The following is a 23,719-nucleotide window of genomic DNA, read 5'->3' on the forward strand; positions in this document are numbered from 1 at the left end:
GGGTGGTCCCCTCAGTTCAAAAGGAGCCTCCCTGACTGCCCAGCTCGGATTGTCCCCTCACCGGGGGGAGGCGGGCGCAGCATGTGCCGGGTGTTACACGGCCCTGGTATGTGCCATTCCCATGCTTATAAAGTTTGCTCCCCACCAAAAACAAGGAGCTCCTTAAAGGACAGGCTAATGTTAATAAGAACAGTAACAACAATAAAAATAGCTACCACATATTGAGTATTTTTTATGCGATGGGCACTGTCCCAAGCACTTTCCACATATTATCTAAGTTAATTCTCACAACCCCCTAGGAGGAAGGTACCTATGCCCCCATTTTACAAGTAAGAAAACTGAGGCTGAGAATGCTAATGTGCCCAAGGTCACTCAGTGAGCAAGTGGCCCATGTGACCCGGGGTCTGGGCTCGTAGTCCACAAGCCCACGCCACCTCCTGCCTGTGGGGCAGGTAAGTGAGGGGCCAAGCGCCAGCCCTGCCCCACCAGTTCCAGCTGTTGTGACCTTGGGCAGCCTTGACCTCTGTGCCTCAATTGCCTCATCTTTAAAGTGGAGTCAGTCACGGCTCCTAACCTCATAGGGCTGTTGAGAGGAGGAAATGAATTAGTACAGGGAAAGCCCTTAGAACAGCTCCCAGCCCAGAGTAAGTGTTAGCTTTTATTTATTATGTTGTATTAACTCAAGTGTTAGCAGGTGTTACTGTTATGGCTCTTGTAGCTCAAGCCAGGGCAGTAAGCAGCCCTCTCCTGAGCCAACTTCTTCCTGTAAAAACAGGACCGACCTCCCTCCCCTCCCCTCCCCCAGCCTGCCGCAGTAACTGCAGGGGTCCAGGGGTCTCCTCTCTGTACCCCCTGCCCACTGCAGGCAGTGGGCCACTGAACACCTTATATCTTAGTCACACCCTCTTGTTTCAGGAGGACAGCCAAGAATCCTCGCACCACATTTGAAGACTGGATGATCGCCCAGCACATAAGCACTGGAGCCACAGCTGGGAAGGGCCAAGGAAGGAGCCTCCCTAGAGCCTGCAGGGGACACAGCCCTGCCCACACCTTGATTTTGGGCTTCTGGCATCCAGAACTGGGGGAATACATTTCTTTTGTTCTAAGCCACCTAGCTGGCGGTAATTTGTTATGGAAATACTGTGAGGCAGGGGCATCGGGCAGAGAGGGGCAGCCAGGTGCCCCAGAGTCTGGGATCTGGAGAAGCCCGGGAGCCCTCAGCACTGTGGCCTCCCCCCCAAACCCCCACACCTGAGAAGAAGTGGGCCCGGAAGCCGCGCTTGGAGACCGTGTTGTCCGACTTGAACTCCACGCGCATGTTGTTGCTCTGCGAGGTGATGACCTCGGGGGTCTCGGAGCCACAGAACCTGCCATGCAGCCTGGCATCTGCGGACAGGCCGCTGCGCACCTCCACGAAGTCATACTTACAGACCTGCAAGGAAGCACCGTGGGGAGCTGCCCGGTCCCCCAGCTCCCCGCCCCGACACTGCACTGCAGGATCCCTTTCCTGAGGGCTGCGCCTTGCCCGGTGGACAGAAAGGCTCAGCCAGGCCCCCTGGAGGGTCCTCCCGAATCCCACTGGGGCCCCTCAGCCCAAGGGACAGGCTAAACTCTGGCTGTAGGGCTCTGCCTGGGCCTCGGCTGACTTGGGTAACCATCGCCCAAGGGAGGGAACAGGCTGTTTACACCATCCTAGTCCCCAGCTCCACCTCACCCTCTCCATTTCCCTCAACTGGGCACTAACCTCCAGATTCCTTCCCCAGGGGCTATAACTGTCCAGACCACCTCTCCCCTCCCCCAAGACCACCTCCTCCACTCTTGGATTTATCAGTGACAAGGGACCCAAGCACTCTCTGTCTGCAGAGGGTGTCCAGCTGAAACTGCTACAGGTTCTTCTCAGCTAAGATGCCTAAGAAGCTACCTCCCTGCTGGCTGACCCCTCACCAGTGCCCAACCCCGAGCCACATCCCAACACAATCCCCAATCAATTAGAGCAGAAACATACATCATTGCCTTCCAGTTCAAATACTTCAAACTGAAGAGAGATCTGGTACTGAGCAGGGGCCACCACCTGCCAGACGCAGTTTTTGTTGGTAGGGTAGTCCTTCGGCCACCCAGGGCTGGTGATGGTTCCATTCAGCTTGGTAATGAAGCCGCCACAGGCCACTGCGCGGGGGGGCAAGAGTCGCTTGGTGTTAATTCCAAGTGATTGGGATTTCCCCTAAGCAGCAATAAGCCCTGCTGTTCTTTAATAATAAAAAATGTTAGACAATCTGAACTGATGAATTCAGTGTCCTTTCTTCTAGTCTGTTTCAACTGAGGATCTGGAGGGATACAGTTGAGGACAGGTCTTTGCTGCTTTGAAAAATAACCACAATGCATTTGTGCGGACCTGTCGCCCAGTGGCATAGTTGGGGACCCCACATGACTTGGACCAAAGGAAAATTAGAAATTTTGCGCCGAGCTGTGCAATGTACCTGACCTACGTAAACAAGCAGTCAGGCAGGTGGGCAAGGCCGCAGCACCGGCCAGGCGGAAGTGGAGTGAGTGGAACGCTACGAGCTGAGTCACACCAAAGTGCTCATGGCTTTTCTTTGCTCTTATTTTCTGCCTTAGTAATAATGTGAATTTTACATGGTCACAGGAGAAAATGAACCAAGGCTCCAGTTATAGTTTCTAGAATGGAGTCCCTGTAATTTGGGCAGTCCTCTCACATTCATGACTTTATCGAGCTGTTTATCCCTGAGAAGTAGGTGGGTCGTCCACCACATCTGTCCGTGTTAACTCACAGTCAGCCAGGGTCCACCTCTGCCACCGGTCCCTTAAGACTTGTCCCCCGCCCCCTCTCACTCGAGCTTGGCAGGTCCAACACCAACCTTCACACGTCTTCTTATCGGAGGCCAGCTCATAGCCTGGATCACACGCACACCTGTAGCTGCCCAGAGTGTTCACGCAGCGCTGCTCACACCCGCCGTGATCTGGCCAGGAGCACTCATCCACCTCTGTTGGGGAAAATGTGATTCCGTGTAAAGGTTTACAAAGCTGCCTGGTCTGTTCCCCATCACATTCCACGCCCCGGGGTCCCCAGCAAGTGTCCTCCAGGAACAAGAGGGACTCCTGGGGACACAGCAAGAGTAACTTGTTAGCCAGAAGCAGGCTCCACTAGGGAGAGATCAGGCCTGGAAACTTTCATTCTTCAAAGGGTTCAGTCAGCTATATTCACTTGTGATTTTAAAAAACCCTCAAAGATTCCATACCCAAGACTGAACCAATTTCAATGCCACCAAATTCCCCACAGCCCCAAATATGGACCTTCTCAGGGACGGTAAATAAAAGGTAAGGACAAGGGGTATGTTTCTAGATGAAAATGTATAAGCATTCTCTAGAGATAGAACAAGAACCTGTGATTTAGCATTGTTATAAATAATCTGAAGAGGCGCACACAGGGAGATTGTCAAGGTTACAGAAAATGCCAGGCTCTTCGGTTAGCCAGTTCTCAGGAGAAATCTCAGGAAGAGGTCATAGCGAGACGAGACTGAGTCAACAGAGGAGTTGGATGGGATTTACTGGACAGTGTCTAGTGATATGTTTGGGGCAATTAAGTAAGATACCAGGAGTGCTATCCAAAGGAAGAACAAAAGATTCATTGGAGAATCTCCCAGACACATCAGCGTGGGGAACCACTGAAGACAAGAACGTCCCAGGCATTGGGCATCTCCAAGAAAAGTATCAGAAATAAAAGGAAAGATCATCATTTTCTGTTGCCAAGTTGTGGTACCTCTCTCCCTGAAAGAGAGCATACAGACTGTGGCCTTACTGAGCCAGAGAGCCTAGTGGAGGAAAATCTGAACACTGAGACATCTTAATAATAATAACAACAGTAATAACAAAGTCTACTCTAAGAAGAAGAAAGGGCTGGGGCAGGGAGGAAAATATTGGCGGTTCATAACACCATGTGAGGTAGGAATAGAGTAAGCACAGAGTTGTCCACAAAATCTTAAAAGACCATATTACACGTAAAATAAAAGAAGTCAGGACATCTTTGAGTTAGTTGGTAAAGACCTAAAAAGATCCTCGATCCTGACACGAAGAGAACAATAACACTTGATTTTAGCATTGTAGGGATTAAAAATGACACGTGTGAAGTCCTCAGTATGTAGACAGAGTCAGTACCCATGGTTATCACTATAGATGGCAGTGGGGTTGCTTTTGAAATTCCTGTGGGTGCAGAGACACAATGATGGGGGTAGTGAAAAAAATGATACCTGGCCATACCTGAAACAGGTGAGTGGAGTACTGCAGGCCTGAGGAGGGGAGGGAGACAAGGCAGGAGCAGAAAGAAGGAAAATGCATGAAGGATGGGCTCATGATGACTAGGTGGGTAGCACAACAGAATCAAGAAACTGCCTGGTGGGCAGAGGGAAAGGGCAGAAAGGAACTGCAGAAAAGGCCCATCAAAATAGACTAAGATGAACGAAAGACCAAGGCTGGGGTGAGAGAGGAGACTCTGACACTAGATGATGCTATGGTTATGGGTAGGACACACGTATGTCACAGGCAGGAAAGGAAGGATCACAGAGGATTTAGCCATGTAGAGGGAGGGAGGCTGGTGGGAATGTAGAGCAAAGGGAATGTAGTTCCTCCAGAGACTAGAAGGGTAGGCTGTTTGACCCAGGGAGGTGGATGACAGGTACACATTTACACCTGAACTCTCTCCAACTAAAGCAGTGGGATGATTGGCCAAACCCTGTTCCAGCATGAGTGGATGACATGGAAGTGTACAAGGCACCCTGATTTGAGCAGGAGCCTAGGTGTCCTCAGTATCACCTCCATACTTAGGTAAAGTAGTGTCTGCTCCAAGCCCACAGGATGGTGCTTGCTCTGGGCTGCAGCAGCCAAGGCCAAGCCTGCCAGGAACATCTGGGAGAGTTTGGGGGTTGGAGAAGAAGCTGAACCAGGAGTCAGTTTTGCATAGCAGGAGCTCTGGCTTCCTTGCCTTCTCCAAGTGGTATTAGTGAGAGAAGGAACCATTCCGTAGTTAGATAATGAGATGACTCATGACTCAGGTAGGATCCCAAAAATTGTTTCAAAGAGGGTTAAGGAAAGAGAATGCAGGGTACATCCCTAAGGTTTTGAAGAAGTGCCTTGAAAGATGCCAGTTTCCCTCATCAAACACCCCATGGTGGTCCATCAGTAATGGGACAGTGGAGTGTGGGGACCAAGGTGGGAATCCTCATATATGTTTGTGGGAAGTGTGTGACCACAATGGCCCTGCCAACCCTCGAATGCTCCTACCATCTCCTGGAGTAACCAGAAATGTGAGGTGCTCTGCCAGCTGCCCAGCCAGCAGGCCCTGAGAGGGATGCCATCTGGCACCAGGAGAGGGATGCAGAGGCCAACTGGCACCCTGGTCAGTGTCATGCACCAGCTGATTCCTGAGCAGAGAGCCTCTGGCCAACTGGCACCGAGGCCAGAGCTTCTTAGACTTGGTCCAATTCTTCTGGGCAGCCTTTTAAGTTACTCTTCTAGTTCCTTTCACCAGAGAAGTCCTGACACACGCACTGGGCCCCATGTGTTCACAGCACATCCTATTCATGGCCTCTTGGGAAACGACTGGGTAACAAAGCTGGCTGTACCCAGTCTCTAGACCTGTGCTGACAGATATAGTAGACACCAGCCTTGTGTGGTTATCAAACACGTGAGATGCAGCTCATCAAAACTGGGATGTGCTGTGAGTGTAAAGCACAGTGAATTTACAACTTAGTATGAAGAAAAGCCCCATAAAATACCCCATTAATATTGTGTATATTGATTATATATTGAAATGATAGTGGGTTTTGGTATATTGGGTAAAATGAAATATAGTAAAATTAATTTCACCTGTTTTTGTTTATGTAAGAAAGTTTAAAATTACATACATGGCTGGCATTTGTGACTGGCTTTCTGTATCTATTGGACAGCAGCTCTACACTGAGTTCTCCATCTCATGCATCCTCATGGGAACCCCAAAAAGTAGGCAGAGCAGGTAGCAGTGTGCCCAATCCACAAACGAGGAGACTGAGTCTCATCCATTCATTCATTCATTGCCCAGTAAGTCTTTATTGAAACCACTGAAGGCCAGGCACTGGGAATAGAGTGGAGAACAGAACAGGTGTGATCCAATCTCAGAAAGGAATCTGGCTGCCTGAGAGTGGACAGCTAGTTAGAAACCAGGGCAGGACGAGAACCCGAACTTCAGATGCTGAACCCAGAGCCCTTCTCCCTATACTCCCATGGTATCGAGAACACAGAAGGGTAACGAAGTGTCAGCATGAAATCACAAACATGAATGAAAAATTCAAGCCCCGTCACTTTACTTGCCTGTGGCTTTTAGTCCCATCATGGAAAGAGTGCGCTGTGGAATCCTGCAGGCCCAGAGTATAGTTCTAGTTCTGCCACCTGAGAACTTGCTTCCCCAACTTGAAATTGGGAGTAATAATAATGCCTACCAAGAGGTTGTTCTGAAGATAAAGTGATAACTAATGTCGTTTCTAGCACACTTGGTAGATGTCCTTTCTTTGCCCTTTAATAGGCTCCAATGAGGTTTCCACTAGCCCTGGTTCAGGGTCAAGGTCGTTCTCCTTGATATTAAAAAGATGTCAAGCTGGGCTCATGCACTAAATTGGTGTAGTTGGATCTCAATGAACACCTTCATGGGCATCTAAAAAGACATTTGCAAATTGAAATGCCCTTGAAGTAACAGGCTGGGTAGCCTGACCCCCAACCCAGGCCAAGTCTGAAGGTCTCCTGGCCTCCTCCCAGGTTCACACTTCTTGGGCAATATCATTAGCCATTTGTTTGTAGGTTTTTGTCACCACCTTAAGCTCTCGAGAACAAAGACTGTGTGTCCCTTTTTGACCCCAGCCCCTAGCACAGTGCCTGACACATTGTTTGATGACTACTGAATGGATGTTCCATGGGGAGGAGGGAGAAGATAGATTTTCTCACCAGCAAAGGGAGCTGGTTATCATGGTTACTTAAAGCAGGCCTAAGGTCTCAACTCAGTCCCTTACACACCAGCTTAGCATCACAGAGAGAAATACTTCTTTTAGTTGCCCTTACTGGCATCTCCAATAGGGCTGTGATGCAAAATGCAGGAGGTCAATTAAATCTGAATTGGGACATACTTAAACTGAAAGGTCATTCTTCATCTGAAATTCAAATTTAACTGGGCAGCCTGTTTTGTTTCTTTTTCCTCTAAATCTGGCAACCCTAACCTCCAGCTTTGGATGGTCCTCTCAAAAATGTACATCGCTGATTATCAGCAGAGAATGAGGGGTGGGTGGGCCAGTGCCAACTGGCTTCCAGGTATCTCACTGGAAAGAAGCCCCAATACCTAATGTACAGACCTGGGGATGGAAGTCAAGGGAGGAGAAGGGCAGGAGAATGAAAGTAAATAGAATTAGAATAAAACCTCATAATCATTCATGATATGTGGCAAAGAAAGTAAGGCCTCCCAACACTGTCCATGATCTAGTCCCTAACACCTATCTGTTACCTTACATGGCAGAAAGGACTTTGCAGATATAATTAAAGATCTTGAAATAGAAGATTACCCTGGATTATCTGTGTAGGACCAATGTAACTACGAGGGTCCTTATAACTGAAAGAGGAAGGAGAGTCAGGGTCAGAAAAAGACAGGACTGTGGAAGCAAATGTCTGTGATGCGGGCAGGAGAAAGACTGAATAGGCCATCGCTGGCCCGAAGACAGAAGGGCACCATGAGCTGGGGAAACAGGCGCCTGCTCTTGAAGCTGAAAAAGACAAGAAAATCTGACTTCCAGAACAGTAAGATATAAATTTGTGTTGCTTTAAGTCATCCAGTTTGTGGTCATTTGTTACAGCAGCAATAGGAGGCTGATCCATGGCAACAGCAAGAAGAAATTGTTGGTCACTTTTTCCAGAGAGGAAAATAACCATCTCAAAGACTCCTTCCTAAGCAAAAACAATGAATGGGACTAAATATTATACCATGCATATTCGCTGACACTATGTCATTTTCTCCTGAAAACAACTCTGCAATAACCTGGACGTGCCATTTTTACAAATGGAGGGATTGGGGCTCAGAGAGGTTGTATAACTTGCTCATGCAGCCTGGGTGGCTGCTGCTAAGTCACGTGCAGTCTGGGCCAGGGTGAGGCTGGGGCTGTGAATTTCTAGGCATCTCAAGTAAGACGGTCATGTCCTTCTTCCTGCTACAAACGCTAGCTAACCGGCATTTGAAATACACTTACTGTGTGGCCTGGCTTTTTTGCTTGGGAAAGAATTAAGTTTTATCTGCAATTATTCAAAGCATTATGGACATTATGATTCTGTTCCTGCTTGGGTTCTGCTTTCCCCAGATACCTCAAGACAGCTTATAAAGTGGCTCCCAGCCATCATTGCGTTGGGACTTCACGACCAGCCATCATTGCGTAGGCAGTTTCCTTCCCCTCTTTTAAGGAGAGGCAAACTGAGGCTTTGGGAAAGAGATGGCTGCCCGGTCAGGGTCACATGGCTTGAAGTGGGTCCTGACACCCATCTGTTTATGCGGAACCTGGGAAAAGGGGCTAAGAGGGGGCGGGTGGGAGACTGGGAGTAAGGGAGGACCAGGATTTCTGGGTTGGCACAGCCAGGAGTCCTGGGAGGAGAGAAGAAAGAAAAGCAGCCTTCTCCTGGGTGTGAGTGACGCCACTAATCAGAGGACCTCAGATGCCGATTTGGTTTCTCGATTCAGAGGCTGCTGGTATGCTATCGGTGCCCAATCACAATGTATTTGGGGACATCAGATATTCCCTTGTAGGGTGTGGTCTGAGAAGCTTCCAGGGCCCCAGGAGCAGAGAAGGAAGACCTACCCATTCAAAGGAATCCTGGGAAGCCCACCGTGCTGGGGCCAGGAATGCTGGCCTTCCCATACCATTTTGGGCTTGGTTTCATCAAGACCCTGCAGAGCAGTCGGTCCCCAAGGCGACATGGAGGTCTGTTACCTGAGCGCCACCCCCACTCTCCGTCCTTCCCCCACCCACTAGTAGGCTGGGGCTGATGCTTCAGGAGCTGAAGGCCTGGATGGCCTCCCTGGCCCATATCAGGTAATGCGACGTAATGTCACCCTCGCTACGTTTGGATCCTTGATCTGCCACTTGACTGTCCGAGTGACACTGAGCAGCCCCTCTCAAAACTGATCAAAAGTGATCCAAAGCCAACTCAAAAGGTTATTTTGGAAATTAAATTACATCATGTAAATCAAGTACCTTATACAGTTCCTGGCACACAGTAGGTGCTCAATTAATGCTAGCGACTACAAAAATATGTATTGTTATCAGTGCTCAGTTTCACTAAGGTTCACTAGGTTGACCTTGAGAACTTATTAAATCTAATTTCCAAGCACAGCAGCAGAACTGCCGGCCATGGAGACCAAGGCCGAGCCTGCTCCTGAATTGCTGGTGTGCCGTCGGGGGCCTTAGCCCAGCCCTCACATAGGTTGCTGCTCCTCCCTGTAGGGAGCCTTGCTTGGTGCTAAGGTTCCGTATGGGTTTTGTGATTCTTAAGCCAGGGGGACGATACCTCTTCCTGTGACTAAAAATGGAAACAACTGCTAGTTCATACCCTTGAAAAAATTGGCTGCGAAGCCGGCTTTATTGATAGAGCCATCGGACACAAACTTCATCCACACCCTGTTGGAGCTCGACTTCACGTCCTCCGGCTTCTCGTAGCCACAGAAGTGGCCAATCAGGGCGCTCTCCTCCGTGGGGCCGTCACGGATTTCCAGGTAGTCATAGGCACAGCTGTCATGCCTTTCGATCTAAATGGAGAAACAGAGGCAACGTGGAAGACGACCGATGGCTTGGCCTTGAGGTTTCTGATGTAAGACGGGAACTTCAATATCTGAAAAATCTAACCAAGAGGCTAGAGGACCCAAGTGTGCACTGGGCTTCTCCAAGCCACTTCCTACTTGCGCAAGTCAAGGGTGAATCAAGCTGTGAACAGACTAAGAGTCGGTACACTGGGCAGATGGATTCTACAACACTTTCCGGGATCCTATCCTAGACTTTCACTTGGATGATTCCTCTCTAGTTGCTTTCAGAAAGGAGACAGATACAATTTCAAAGTCTACAAAGCTTTTGATACCAGATGTCTGGGTACAATACACCATGGCTTGAAATGGGCTCTTCGGCTCCTATTTTCAACCAAAGAATGGAAACCCATCTTTATAGAGCAGAGTGTGTCTGGCAAAAGTTGACATGTACTTCATCCTTGGAAAGACCATCTGAGCAGTACTTACCTCAAAAACCTGGAAGGTGAGCCCCACGTGAAACCCCTCTGAAACCGTGATCTTCCAAACACATTCCTTGGAAGGTCTGTAGTCATCAGGGTAGTTGGGAGATTGAATCTGGCCAGCGTCTTTGTTAATGTCTCCCCCACATGTAGCTTTAGAAAGAGAACCAACTTTAGAGAGAGAAAGGAAGAGGGTCCCTGGCTGGGTCTTACAGAGGAACTTGGTCACTTGTCACCACTAGGTGACTCCACTTGCCAACATTTTCACTTCCATCCAACCAAGACTGTGCCTCAAGAAAGGCATAATTTCATTTGTTTGCAACTCAGAATTTTTTCCATACACAGAAAATAACCACGGAGAGCAGTGGGTCTCCACCTGTGCTGTGCATCAAAATCACCTGGGAGAGTTTTCAAGCTGTAGAAGCAGGGGTCACATCCCCACAAGTGCTGATGGGATTAGGTCTGGGGAGCTCGGAGCCGCAGTGACCTTAGCGCTTCCCAGGTTATTCTAATGCAGAGGGTAGAGGACTGCTGGTACAGAGGGACAGGCCACTCACAAACACGTGTACACCCATGTTCTTTCTTTCATAAACACAAAAATCGGCCTCTCCAAAATTACAATTTAAGGCCAAAAGGGGCCTTAATAACCACCTAGTGGTTCCTTGGGGAACAAAGAGAAGCAGAATTGCCCCGGTGGCAGCTGCTTAGAGCCCATACCTACTGGTTCCCTCAACTCAAACACCATGGTGACCTCAGGGGCCCTTCCAAGAAATGTATTTGAAAATTCCCTGAGATTATCCAAAGTCCTCTTTTTGCAAATGAAATAAACAGGCTCCGAGAGGTTCAATTCTTTTCTCGGGCTAACAGCTATTCAGAGGCTGCTTTCATTTCCATTTCCATTTCCACAGGGCTCTATACCTCCCGACACCACCCATGCTAGACTGGAATGAGGGTGCAGCAGGGTGGTGACAGGTAGATGACGTCTGTCCTGAAGTGAGCTCAGCTGGCCCCCCGCTTCCGGAATGTAGAGGAAGGGGACAGTGAATTCCTCAGCCCGGCCCCCGCTGTGGCTGCCACACCATCGGGGCTCTGGCAGCTGCCAAGCCTGCCTGGGACGCGGGCTGCAGGCGAAGGACAGAGGATACCGGGAGCTGCCCAGGTGGCATCATGAACAAACCTTCATACACCGCGAAGAAGCCCTTGCCCAGGATGTTGCTGCTGCTCCGGAACTCCACCCAGAGCCGGCTGTCCGTGGAGACGAGGGGCTCCGGGGCTTTGTCGCCACAAAACCTGCCTGGGGAGCGGGAAAGAACAGTGAGGCTGCGGGCGGACGGGAAGAGGGGCTCGCTGCAGACAGAGAAAGCAGTGTTCCAAGTGGTTCAAAGCGATCAATAACCCCGCCGTGGCAACTGCTCCTGCGGCACAGACAGGACTAACGGACGGGTGGAGACAGTCACCAGGCGGTGCCCGCTTCACACTGTGCTCAGGGGAGTCCCATGCTCTAGTCATTCACAGTGCCCAGAGGACAGCCCAAGGGCCTCTCTCCCGCCAAACAGGTCCCGCTGAGGTGCTGAAGGTTGGCAGGATGATGGTCTGAGGCAGTGATGACTGCGCCCCTCTGGATTTACCCTTCCCCTGGGGTAGGCCTGTGGGCGGACATCCTGCCTCCTTGCCTCAGCGAGGGGATGCCTGAGATCACATGCTAGAGAAATCGAATCTTCTTGGCTTTTGAATGTCACAGCCCAGCCACAACACAAAGATTTAGAGGAGTACACAATGCGTAAGAGCACACTTCCCCATCCTTGCAGTCTTAGAAAGATTCCTGGGATGGAGGAGTGAGGGGACCAGGGAGAGAGGGAGTTGGAGAGGGCACCTGGGAGCCTCTGAAAGGGCCTCTGTCCCACCCACAGCTGAGACCTGAGTGGAAAGGGTGATAGAGGCGCTAAGTAGGTTTAAGGGTCTGGGAGAAGCAGAGAACCGTGCTCCAGTCCCTAGGCTGAGCCTGGAGGGAAGACAAAACTCAAGATGCCCATGTCCCACCTGGGGTCAGCACGAAGTGTCTGCATAGTTTGTTAGGACATGAGGCCAGGAGACAGGCAGACAGAGTTCCTCAGGCAAGCATGGCATGATGGGAGCAACGGGGCACCGGGTTCCTGGGGGGACGTGGAAGTGACCTTCCCGTAGCCCGAGGAACTGGGGAGCCACAGTTCTCCTAGGGAGAAGTGGAGAAGTGGACTTGGCCTCAAGTTGAGACAAGGAAGAGACACAGCAGCCACTTAGATGGATAGATGGCTGGACACCAGACAGGAGGCCATCCCAGCATTGCCAGCCCACAGGGCGGTCCAGAGGCCTCCCCTGCCACCACTCCCTGACACAAAGTCTGCCCCCACCAGCACACCTGCCCTGGGGGGAGGAAACACAGATGGACTGAAATTAAGTTCCTGCTACCTGATAGAAAGGGGCTCATAACTGTTATTGAACTTTTGTTACTGAAAATTATAAATAAGGGTCTATTTCTTGGACACGTGGGTACGAGTCTGAAATTTGGACCCTCTACAGAGGAGAAGTGGAAAGGCCACACCTTCCCGGCACGTGGGCATCACTGCCCGTGTTATTCCTAATGCCACGCAGGGTGGCGGGGGCAAGCGGGAGACGGCTGTGTCGGACTGACCAGTTCTCAAGAAGGAGCAGTCAAGGACTACCTACGCTGGAGGTCACGGTTCTGACAAGTACTGACTGTGTGGCTTACTCAGAAAATCGTTGAACACTGGGGGACATGGGGAGTGACTGTTAATGGGCATGGCTTTTCTTTTGGGGGTGATGAAGATGTTCTAAAATTGATTGTGGTGATGGTGGTACAAGTCTGTGGGCACGCTACAGACACTGATGTGTACACTTTAAATGGTGAGCTACATGAATTATATCTCAATATATATATTTTTGAAGTCCATACTTAGTGAGCACTCTCTTATTGCCAGCACCATGTTAAGTACTGACTCAGCCCCTTGAAGCTGTAACTCTGCTTTGCCTTTCTGAGAAATGGGGGAGTAAAGATGGGGGAGGAATTACTTCCTAGTGGCCAACTGGGGCATACATTCCTCGGGGAGACACGGGGGTAGAGGCTGCTAATCTCCCTCTGCTTCCTTCCGATTCTGGCCACCTGCAGCCTTTTGGATTTGGTGAGCTTAATATTAAGCGAGATGAGCTGAGACTGCTGCCAAGAATTCAGTGAGGAAAAATCCGTGAGAAGCCTATAAATTTTCGATAATGGTTCCTCTGGCATGGCCAATTAGTGTCAATTAGTTCTTGGAAAACAATATGCAAGCGTGGGGAAGTATTGCTTACCAGCGAGGGGATGGAGCTGCTGAGCCTCACTTGGGCAATGCTGGTTCACAGGGAATTCCTTCTCAGCCCAGCCCAAGTGTCAGGCCAAATTCTCCTTTTAAAGCCCCAGCTGTCACAGCCGCTGGGGACTGTTTCCAAAGGAGAGAGGGATTGCCACTGTCTTGCTGCCTAAGAACCCACCCGGACATGATAAAACACCCACGGCAGGGCCAGAGGACAAGCCATCTCTGTGAGTCCTCCGGAGGAGGTAGGAGTTGCAGACCAAGGTGTATTTTACTGCCTTGGCAGAGCCAGACTCTGTAAAGTAAATTACAAATTACTTCTAAGTAACTCCTCTCCCCAGATCACCTGTAGTTCTTAACTAGAACCCCTAACAATGTCCCTGGACTGATGTCTCAACATTCTCATCTTCACCATAATGGTACTAATAAAACCCCCTTTTGATTGAGCATGTTTATAGCAGACACTGTCCTAAGCACGTTACATAGATTAGCTAATTGAATCCTCCTACCCCCTGAATTAGGTACTATCATTAATCTCGTTTATGAGAAAACTAAGGGTTGAAGAATTTGAGTTGAGTTACACTCAAAGTTGTAAGTGAACACAGGATTTGAACCGTGGCAGTCTGAGATCTTGACCTTCATCATCGGTCAGACCATTTTCACTATCACCACCATCACCACCACCACCACCATCAAAAAGAACTTCTCGGTTTAAGGTGCAGTTCTGAACACTGGACATTTCTGGATCAACAGACATCAAGTCTGCTCTGAGGATGTAAATAACATTCCCACTTTCCAGTTTGGAAGCACACATGGGAATGAAGATCAGAGTCTCCACCATGAAGCAAGTCTGTGGCAACGCCAGGCTCGGCTGTTCCACTGGTTTCTGCTCATTTGGGAGGCCGCCCCTGCCCAGGGAGCCCGGCAGTGGGGCCACGCGACACTGATTGGCCAGCCTGGCCTTTCTGAACTTCCCTCCCCACTTCAGGAGAAGGGGGAGAAAGGGCTTTTGTGCGCATTGTGTGGCAGAGAATACTCAAGGACAGTTCTGCATACAAAAGTACTTTGTTCCAGTCACTCCTCTGCAGAAATAAGGGAGGGGAATCCAATTAACAGGAGGGCATTTCAGATCACTGGACGAGTTCTCCATGCGGCCACCTTCCCCCCCTCCTTTAGGTGCAATCTCATAAGTGACCCCTGAAACTGAAAAACCAATTTGATATCTTTAACCAGCCGTGAAATGTTCTCAATCTACTTACATTTCCCTTTAATCACACTGTGAAAACCCAGGTCCCAAACAGCCTCCTTCCAAGGAGACTTAACAGGCTGGGGAGAAATTGGACTAGAGGAAAGGTGTCCAATTCCTAAATGAAAATCGGGTTCCTGGCTTTGGAGGAGGGGTTTAATAAGGATATCAAGAGAGGAAATGCAGATGAAGACACGACAAGTAGGCTCCGTGGGGAGTCATAAAGGGTTCATTCATAAAAAGTTATGCGCCCATTATGCCTGGATTTTCACACACTGCCCTGGGAAAATATGCAGTGCACGGTTCTTCAGAGCGAGATGCATACTTTCACAATTCGCCTTAATCCGCTCTCCCTCCTGCCAAAGGGGCATTGACCTGCCTCCTCCCGGCAGATTTCATGGCACTGACCCCTCCCAGGGACCAGCTCGGCCCACACAATGCACTTGTTCCAAACACAAAAGTTCACTAACCACTGCATTTGGAAACATCAGAGTGGGCCAAATAGTTGGCAAAGGAGGACTCCTGTGAATGAAGGGTGGTTGCAGGCACCGGGCCATGCCTTGGCTGCGACGCGCGCGCACACACACACACACACACATACTGCACAAGTGTGTAAAATATAAGCCAAAAAAACCCAAAACAAAACAAACTTTCACCAACAACAACGAACAGCAAAAGCCCCATCTCATCTGTGAAAGTGTAGCCAGAGATACCAGGGTCTGCAGTGAGAAAACTCTCGTTTCAAGGAAAGGGGGTGGCTGGAGATCCCTCTGCCGTGCCCGTTCGGGAAGGAGCCTGGGCCTCTCTGGGGAACCTAAGTAACAGAGCGCTTCCTCCTCCTGAGCCCTTTAAGTCCATCACACTCCTGGGGGAGTATAGGGTTGCCAGATTTAGCAAACAAAAATACAGGAAGCCCAGTTAAATCTGAATTTCAGATAAACAATGAATCGTGCGTTTTATCTAGCAATCCTAAGGGGAGACCCTTCTCAGATTCAGCCTCTCCCCATCACCAGGACATGTACATTCTGGTCTGACCTCAGCCCTTAGCAGGCCGTGTGGCCTTAGAGAGTTGGTCCACACTTGGGGAGTGTGGTTGTCCTGTGAAGGTGCGGGGGAACTGACTCTAAGGTCCCTGCCAGGCTGACGAGCCTGTGATTCTGTGTTCTCATGTAACTCCTCCTTTTAGTATTTTAATTATAAACTAATACCAAATGCATTCGGCGTACTTGGTACTAGACAAGCTCGTGAGTACGTACATTTGTAGGTAAGTGGGAGTGTTCCCTGACCCAGCTCCTAGGGAATCTTCCCAGCTGATGCTGGTGGTTTAGGAACCTCTGTCTTCCGTTGTTTTGCCACATCAGTCAGTACAACGTGTAAAGCTGTGCCTCCCTCTCACGACTAGCACACTTCACATCTGCTCACTTTAGACAGGAGGCAGAAATCCAGGGCCGAGAGCCCCAATCTGCCATCAGGTGGCTTAACCATTCGTCCTGCAGTGCACACATGGCTCTATGCATGCGCAGGGATCACTTTCTTGGCTTGCTTACATGGACTGCTACCTGATTCCTCATTGCGTTGGTAAGCTGGTACCCCACTCAGAGCCTACCTTGGCTCCTTTCTAGAGCACCATGGATACAAATTCATACCTTTTGTACCTCTAAGAATTTAAACCCATGACCCTCTGGGCAGAGGGGGCTTGTGTGCTATTCCAGATGGTAGCTGACCTGGCTGAGACCCCTTGGTCATACGGAAGCCTAGTATCTGCCAGGCCCCACTGGGTCCAGCCAGAGCCTCCGGCTCCGTGTCTTCTGATTTACCCTAGAATCTGACATGATGATGGGCTCGGCCTGGCTGTGAAACTCCCCAACGTAGTTCTCTTCTGCCTCCATCCTTAGTCAGTTGTCCCCACAGCAGCTCACTCTCAGGCTATTCACAGCACAAGGTAGCCTTTCTGCCCACGTGAGCATATGCCAAGGACCAAATTCTCACTGAGAACTTAGACTTACAGACCGGAAACCCGCCCTACAGACCACTCTGTAAAGAGGACAGCCCACGCTCAGCTAAGACCCTTCCATCCAGCTCCTTGTGAATCTGCTTCTCAGCCTCCACCACGGTTGCCATTCCTGGGAGAGTCCTCATGCCCACCCCTTGGGCACCAAAGCCATTGGTCCTCCTTATGACATTAATCTTCCCTGGTCACCCGTGAGAGAGCTCACCAATCCTGTGTGAATTGACCTCTCTCTTTATGCCCCTTGCTCACTGCCTCTCACTCAAAGGTCCAAGCTGCCTTTTCATGTGTGAGTTTGTGCACTGTTCATCTCTCCAAAATAATGCATGCTCATCAAAGAAAAATTAGAAAATAGAGCTAAACCAGGAACAACAGAATAAATTTTAAAAAATACTCCATCATCCTGAAGGAACCACTGCGTACAATTTATTTGTATTTATAATTCTACTTGATATTTATATTGTAGGTCACAGGATGGTTTCTTCCAGGTGAATTCAGCCCACACAACGATTTAAGTATCTTTGGTCAGGATACCCATTGTTCACTTGGCCACACTCCCCTCCACGCCTTGTTTTACTACACCAATCCCACCTCACTCATGTACTTCTTGTTCCTGGAGGCATCTGAACTCGCAGTGCCTGCGTAATAGACTTAGAAGTGTATTTTTGTGAGAATGGAATCCTCCTGCCCATTCTATTTTGTCACATCTTTTCTTGTATAACAATGTAAAGGAACACCTTTCTGTGTCAATAGTCATCTCCAACTTTATTTTTAATGGCTGGATAGTTTTCCACTGAAGGGATGAATCATAATTTACTCAGCTAACCCCGACTGTTGAACATGTAAAATGTCTTCAATTCTTCCTGCTCCTGTGACCATCCCTGAAGCTAGGGCTGTGCGCACTTCCTTAATTAGCTCCCCAGGATAAATTCCAAGAAGTGGAGTTGCTGGGTCAAAGGGTATTCACAGTTTTAAAAGCTTTTAACATGTGTGGCCAAATGGAATGTTCGGAGTTTTACAATGACACGGACCCTTGAGAGCTTCCTGTGACTGATGTCTGGATGGGCCCTTCCAAACATTAACAGCATCATACGGAACAGCCGAGCACTCCTCTCTCCAGGCCTCCTTAGGTCAACTCACCCAAAAGGGGGGCTTTCCTCCAATAACCATCCCGGACCTCCACGTAGTCGTACCAGCACAGGCGGCTTTTAAACAAATCCATGGATGTGAAGTTTAAGACGATCTGTAAAGAGTTACCATAAAGTAAGTTTTGGCAACAAAGCCTGAGGAGTTCTGAACGATTCATCTCACACCCAGCATTCTCACGTTACCGGTTAGCATACAGAGCTCTCAGGCCACAGTAGGAGTGTCCCCTCGAAAACACACTCACAGGAAACCTCGTGACATTAAATAATAAACCTTAAGCAGGATGGGGGGTAAACAGAGGAGATGGGTCCTTTGGTTCTGTCTGGGGAATAACTTGAGCTTTTGAAGTCACTAGGTGGTTTACAGAAAGCAAGATGCATTAAAGACGGGCCAGGATGCATCGAGCCTGGGGATCTGGAAGGAGGTAAGGGGTCAATGAAGTTCAGAGATACGAAAAGATCTTATAACATCATCAATCATTCTAAAGGGTCTGGGGTTAGCCTGAGTGCATCTGAGCACCTCTGCGATCCATGTCCCCTCGGCCATGACTTCACTCTTCTGAGGTGTGGTGTGTCTAATAGCTTCCCTACAGTTCATTCGTTCATTCATTCATTCATTGATTCCACCTACTGTGTGCCTTTCGAGACAGAAAGATCAGAAAGACAGGGTTCAGACAAAGAGAGAAGGGCAGATGCATAAAGCCAATTAGAGCAGCATGGAATGAACGCTGAAAAGAGAGCAAAGGACAGAAAGGGTGTTGAGGAGCCCCAAGGACAGAACTGAGTTCTGCCCAGTGACACTGGAGAAGGCCTCTCAGAGGAGGTGGCATTTAACCTAAGGGAACAAGAGTTCCGTGGGCAGAGACGGAGGGTGAAAGCATTTCGGTGAGAGGGACTGACGCGAGCAAAGGCAAGGACATGTTTGGAGACCTGTGCTGTGCCGGACCCCAGCCTGGTTCACTGCGCGTGTCTGGAGTGAGGGAGCAGAAGGCGAAAGGCCAGCAGAGGCTGGGAGGTGGGGGATCCAGCTGGATGGGAAAGGAAGGTTTCGGTTCTTCTGGATGCCCTGAGGACACTCAGTGGGTGCCCGTCCCCACCCAGCACAGGCGGCTGGGTGGCGCTGCAGGGCGGGCACAGATGCTGCCCCCTGAGCTGGCCCTGGTCCCTACTGCAACCCTTCCGGCTCGGGGCTCCGCCGGCCCAGGTTTCCCCCTCCCCTCACCATCCAATCCCATTTCGAAGGGTGCCCCCCTTCTCCTGCGCTGAGCGGCGGGGCTCGTCCAGCCCAGCTCTCACGGTGTCTCTGCCCCCGCTCAGCATGTCCATGTCCTGCTCCATCATTTCTCAGGTCTTCTTGCTCTGCGGGGTCCCGCTGAGGGCAGCCCCGCGCCAGCCCCTGCACCCCTGACCCTATTCCTTTTCCCACTTGGGGGGACCCTCTCTCAGTCAGTTAACTCTCTCTAGCATCTTCATTCTCCCACTTTCGTTTACATTCGGGCTGGAGGGCTGCAGGTCAAAGGTTGGCCAAACAGACCAGACTGCTATGTGTTCGTCTTTGTTCTCAGGGCCTCCTCTGCTTTGAACCTCTCCTCTCCGGTTTTGCCACACTAGCCTGACCTCTCTCCCCTGCCTCTCCCCTCTGCTGACTCTTGTCCTCTCCACTCCCCATGAACTGTGAGGCTACCTCAAAACAAAGCACTTCCCTTCCAGCTTCCCCACCTGGAGGTGACTCCGTGGCCCCAATCACGCAGGTGCAACACCTTGGTGTTATCTCTGCTTTGCCCCTGTTGTTCATCCTGATGCTGACAGGCTCTTTCCTTCAAGACGTCCGTAGCCCCTGCTCCAAGCCAGTCTCTCTGTCCCTCCCACAGCCCTTCCTGCATTGCTCCCGCTGAGATGACTCCCAAACTCCTCCCCGCTGCGCCCAAGTCCATTCCGCACACTAGGGCTTCTAGATCCATCTTGTACTTTTATCTCATGTTTGCTAGAGCCCTCCTCTGCTCAGAAAACTTCAGGGGCTCCCTCTGCCCCATCTCATAAATTAAACTCACTGCTTACCTTCCAGAGCCTGCAGTGCCCACCCTAACAGGTGACCTTATCTCCCAGTGCACCCAAATATATCCACACAAATGGAACCCTCCCCAGGCCCAGCTCAAACCCCCCCCCCCCCCGAGTCCTCTGATTGCCCAGATGGACAGGATCTTTCCCTCTTAGAAACTCCCTCCTTCTCTTTCCCATAGTGATTCCACATCAGGTGTTTTTAGAGTCTAGTAGATCTGGATTTCTTCTTGGCTCCACCACTCACTAGCTTTGGGACCTCGGGAAAATACTTGTGCTCTTGGACCTTTAGTTTCCTCATCTATGAAACAACATGCACGCCACTGGGTTGTTGAGGGGACTGCACAAGACACTGTACAGAGAGTGTACGGTGCTATGCTCAGCACATAACAGCCAATAAGGAAATAGCAATTTTAAAAATCAAGCCGCACCGAGTGTCCCCTTGGTATGCCACAAACCAGGCGCATTAAGGGCTCTTCGCAGGCTGCCTGTCTTGATTGGCGTTAAGAGGGATCACCCGTCAACCTTGGGACAATCCCACCTAATGCTCAGGTCTCAGGACAAGGAGCACCTTCCCCCACAAATCACTGAGATCTCCTGGGGAATGAAGAGTCGGTACCAGAAAGTAACAGGCCAGCTCCTGTGTTGTAGTGTGTGTGTGTGTGTGTGTGTGTGTGTGTGTGACATGTTGCTCTTCTTTCAAACTAGACCAGTGATTCTCAACCCTACTTGCACATTAGAATGACCTCAGAAGCTTAAGGAAAATACTCGTGCCAAGCAAATTCTTCTCCTTCAATTAAATCAGACTCCCCAGGGGTGAGGGGAGACCCTAACTAAATTCAAAGTCCCCTGAAGACAGAAATTGCGTCTTCAGCTCCCTTCGTATTCCCCTCCAGTGCTCTCACATTCAGGTGGACTGGCCCGGAATGCTCGCTAGCTGGTTGCAATTCAGTTCTTTAGCCTTTGTTTTTTAAAATTTCAGGAAGGAAATGTTATTACAAATTCCTTGGTAACACATTCATGATCCGAATGAATGGGATAATTATTCAGGCTAATTCCTTTAAGTATGTTAGTGAGCCATAAAGAACATCAGGGAAGAGGTGATGAACAGGAGGCCATAACGCGAATCAATCAGGTTTGCTAATTACTGGCAGCTCTGGGGAAGGTTGGGTGAAGCAGAAATTGAAATAATTGGTGCAGGAATCTCAATGATATGTATTATCCCTGCCCCCAGTTAGCAATAATAATTAAGGCTGGATGAAATCTCACATAGTTCAAACATATCACAGAGGCTCTGCTACACAGGGCAATTCAACAATTTGGAGATTACTAGGCCCCTTCCTCTCTCTCCTCCACCTTCCTGCCTCCCTCCCACTGCCCCCTCCTGCAGGCACAGGGATGGCACAACCACCCAAGTCAAGTCCGACAGGTCTAGAGTCTCTCAGGCTCAAGATGACAATCACACTGTCAAATGCTTAGAGCCAGAGGAAGGGTGTGTGCATATGGGTGTTGTGTGTGTGTGTGTGTGTGTGTGTGTGTGTGTGTGTGTGTGAATGCATGTTCAAATGTCTTTTAGCCTGTCCCTCCCTTTTGTGGAATAGTATAGGATGATGGTAAAGCACCCAGATTCTCAGAGTCAAACTACCTGGGCTCAGATCCCAACTCTGAAACAAACTGAGTAGCCTTGGGCAAGTCCATTTCCTTACCTGCAAAATGAGTGTGTTAACAGCACCTATCACACAAAGCTGTTGGGATTAAATAAGAGGATCTACATAATACGCTAAGAACAGTACCCAGTCCACAGAAAATGCTCCCAATTGTTCCTAGACATTATTTCTCTCTAGTTATCACACTACGTTTAAATTGACATTTAAAGGAACATTTTTTTAAAGTTATGAATTAGGAATTCCTGTAGGTTGGCTATAGGCACCTGAAAAATCCCAACACCTCCCACTGCACCACCTGCTGCAGGTTTTTCACTCAGCTGCTCATCCATCCACATGTTCATTCAATAAATACTTATTGTGTGACTCTGTGCCATGGGCTGTGTTGGGTGCTGGGGCCCTGGAGGTGAACAGTCTCTGTCCTCAATGAGTCTAGAAGGTGCCCAGGCAAATAAACCAGCCTCATGATTTGAGAGACAAGCTACAATAGGTATGACTGGAGGGAACTAGACCCAAGGGGCAGAGCAAACATTTCAAAGACAGCTGCATCTGGTTTGAGACAACCTGCCATCCCCTGGATTTGCAGAGAGGTGCCGTGAAGAAAACACAAGTTTCAAACGGTGGAAGCCCAGTTCTCAGTTCTATATCTTACTGTGAATCTGGGTCATTTATAAAATGTCGGAGCCTCAGATTCTACGTCCACATAATGGGTCTAAGGAAATGCATGTGCAGTAGCGACGAGAACATACCCCCTGGACAAGGGCAAAAGAGGCCCCTGCCCGGGGCTTAGCTCGCGAGAGTCGTGGGATCTTCAGGGCCAAAGGCAAATGCTCACCCAGAGCTGGCCCAGCTTCTAGACCTCACACCGGAGCCCAGAACCCTGGAATCCCCTGTCCAAACGGCCCGAGTCCACTTCCAGGACCTGCAAGGACCTCTGCCCCGGACCCATCCTCCCAGGTAGACAGCACACCTGGCCAGTCTGCCTCCACTGCAGGGGCGGCCAAGCAATGGCCCTTTGGAAGGTAGGGGTGAAGGGTACTCAGGAGTGTGGGCTGAGGTGTCACCATGGACGCTCCTGAGACGGGACTGGGGCTGGGAGGAGAGGCCAGCTGTGGGTTGGTGGCTAGCTCTCCCCATATTGTCACCTGCCAATGCAGCACTCTGAGGTGTCCAGAAACTCTACATTGGATCCTCGCCTTCCAGGGCATTCTGATGGTGTGTTTATCAAGGTAAAAGGATAGAACCTACTTTGTTTTACAAACTGTGAGCCTGATTTATAACTCATGTGGACATTTAGCGTATAGGCTTCCATCTGCATGAGGGAGGCTGGCTGAAAAGCCCAGAAGGAAATAACATTAAGCAAGCTAGCGCCGCGCCTGGCGCACAGTGGGTGCCCCCCACATAACAGCTGTTGTTACTCCTATTAATTATAACTCCTCACACATCACCCGACTCAAAGAGTGTTACGCCATTTCCTGAGGTGGTCCCACACCTACCTTTTCCCCTGGAGTGACCGATATCCTCCAGACACAGTGGGAATAGGAAGGGTAGCCATTTGGAAAACCAGGTGCAGAGAAGTTCCCCGTTGTGTCCTGCAGAGTCTCCCCACACGCTGCACAAGTAAAAGGACAACCGTGATTCAGGCACATGCACACACGCCCCGCCCCAGAGCGCCCTCTACAGGGCTGCTGAGCAAACGTACCCCTTTACAAGCCACAGCCTAGACTGACATCTTCCTGGCTAATAAAAGTGAAAATAGGGCTGGGCACCAAAAATGAACACCCCAGGGGTTCTGAGGCTCTCAGGATAGAGCATGGCCTAGAGCTAGGTTTAATCCCAGCTCTCCAGCCAGCTGTGTGGTGGTGGCCTTAGTTTTCTTATCTGTTAAATGGGTGGTTAATGACGGTTAATGAAATCATCTGCATTAAGTGAAATGGATCAGCTCCGTGCTCCACACG

The 23,719-nt window shown here is 49.8% G+C and overlaps 1 protein-coding gene across 1 annotated transcript in view; it reads right to left on the minus strand.

Moving 5' to 3' along the window:
* TLL2 (tolloid like 2) overlaps positions 1-23,719 on the minus strand; it is a 98,548-nt gene that overhangs the window by 10,235 nt on the left and 64,594 nt on the right. The window contains exons 9-16 of the mRNA XM_087824154.1: positions 23,258-23,373; positions 18,035-18,137; positions 11,471-11,587; positions 10,301-10,446; positions 9,625-9,820; positions 2,877-3,002; positions 2,006-2,166; positions 1,252-1,432 (exon numbers count right to left, since the gene is read on the minus strand). Coding sequence (XP_087680280.1) covers positions 1,252-1,432; positions 2,006-2,166; positions 2,877-3,002; positions 9,625-9,820; positions 10,301-10,446; positions 11,471-11,587; positions 18,035-18,137; positions 23,258-23,373 — 1,146 coding nt within the window. The remainder of the gene's footprint in view (positions 1-1,251; positions 1,433-2,005; positions 2,167-2,876; positions 3,003-9,624; positions 9,821-10,300; positions 10,447-11,470; positions 11,588-18,034; positions 18,138-23,257; positions 23,374-23,719) is intronic.

Source organism: Miniopterus natalensis, chromosome 14, assembly GCF_054644295.1.
Source record: "Miniopterus natalensis isolate mMinNat1 chromosome 14, mMinNat1.hap1, whole genome shotgun sequence".
Classification (NCBI taxonomy): domain Eukaryota; kingdom Metazoa; phylum Chordata; class Mammalia; order Chiroptera; family Miniopteridae; genus Miniopterus; species Miniopterus natalensis.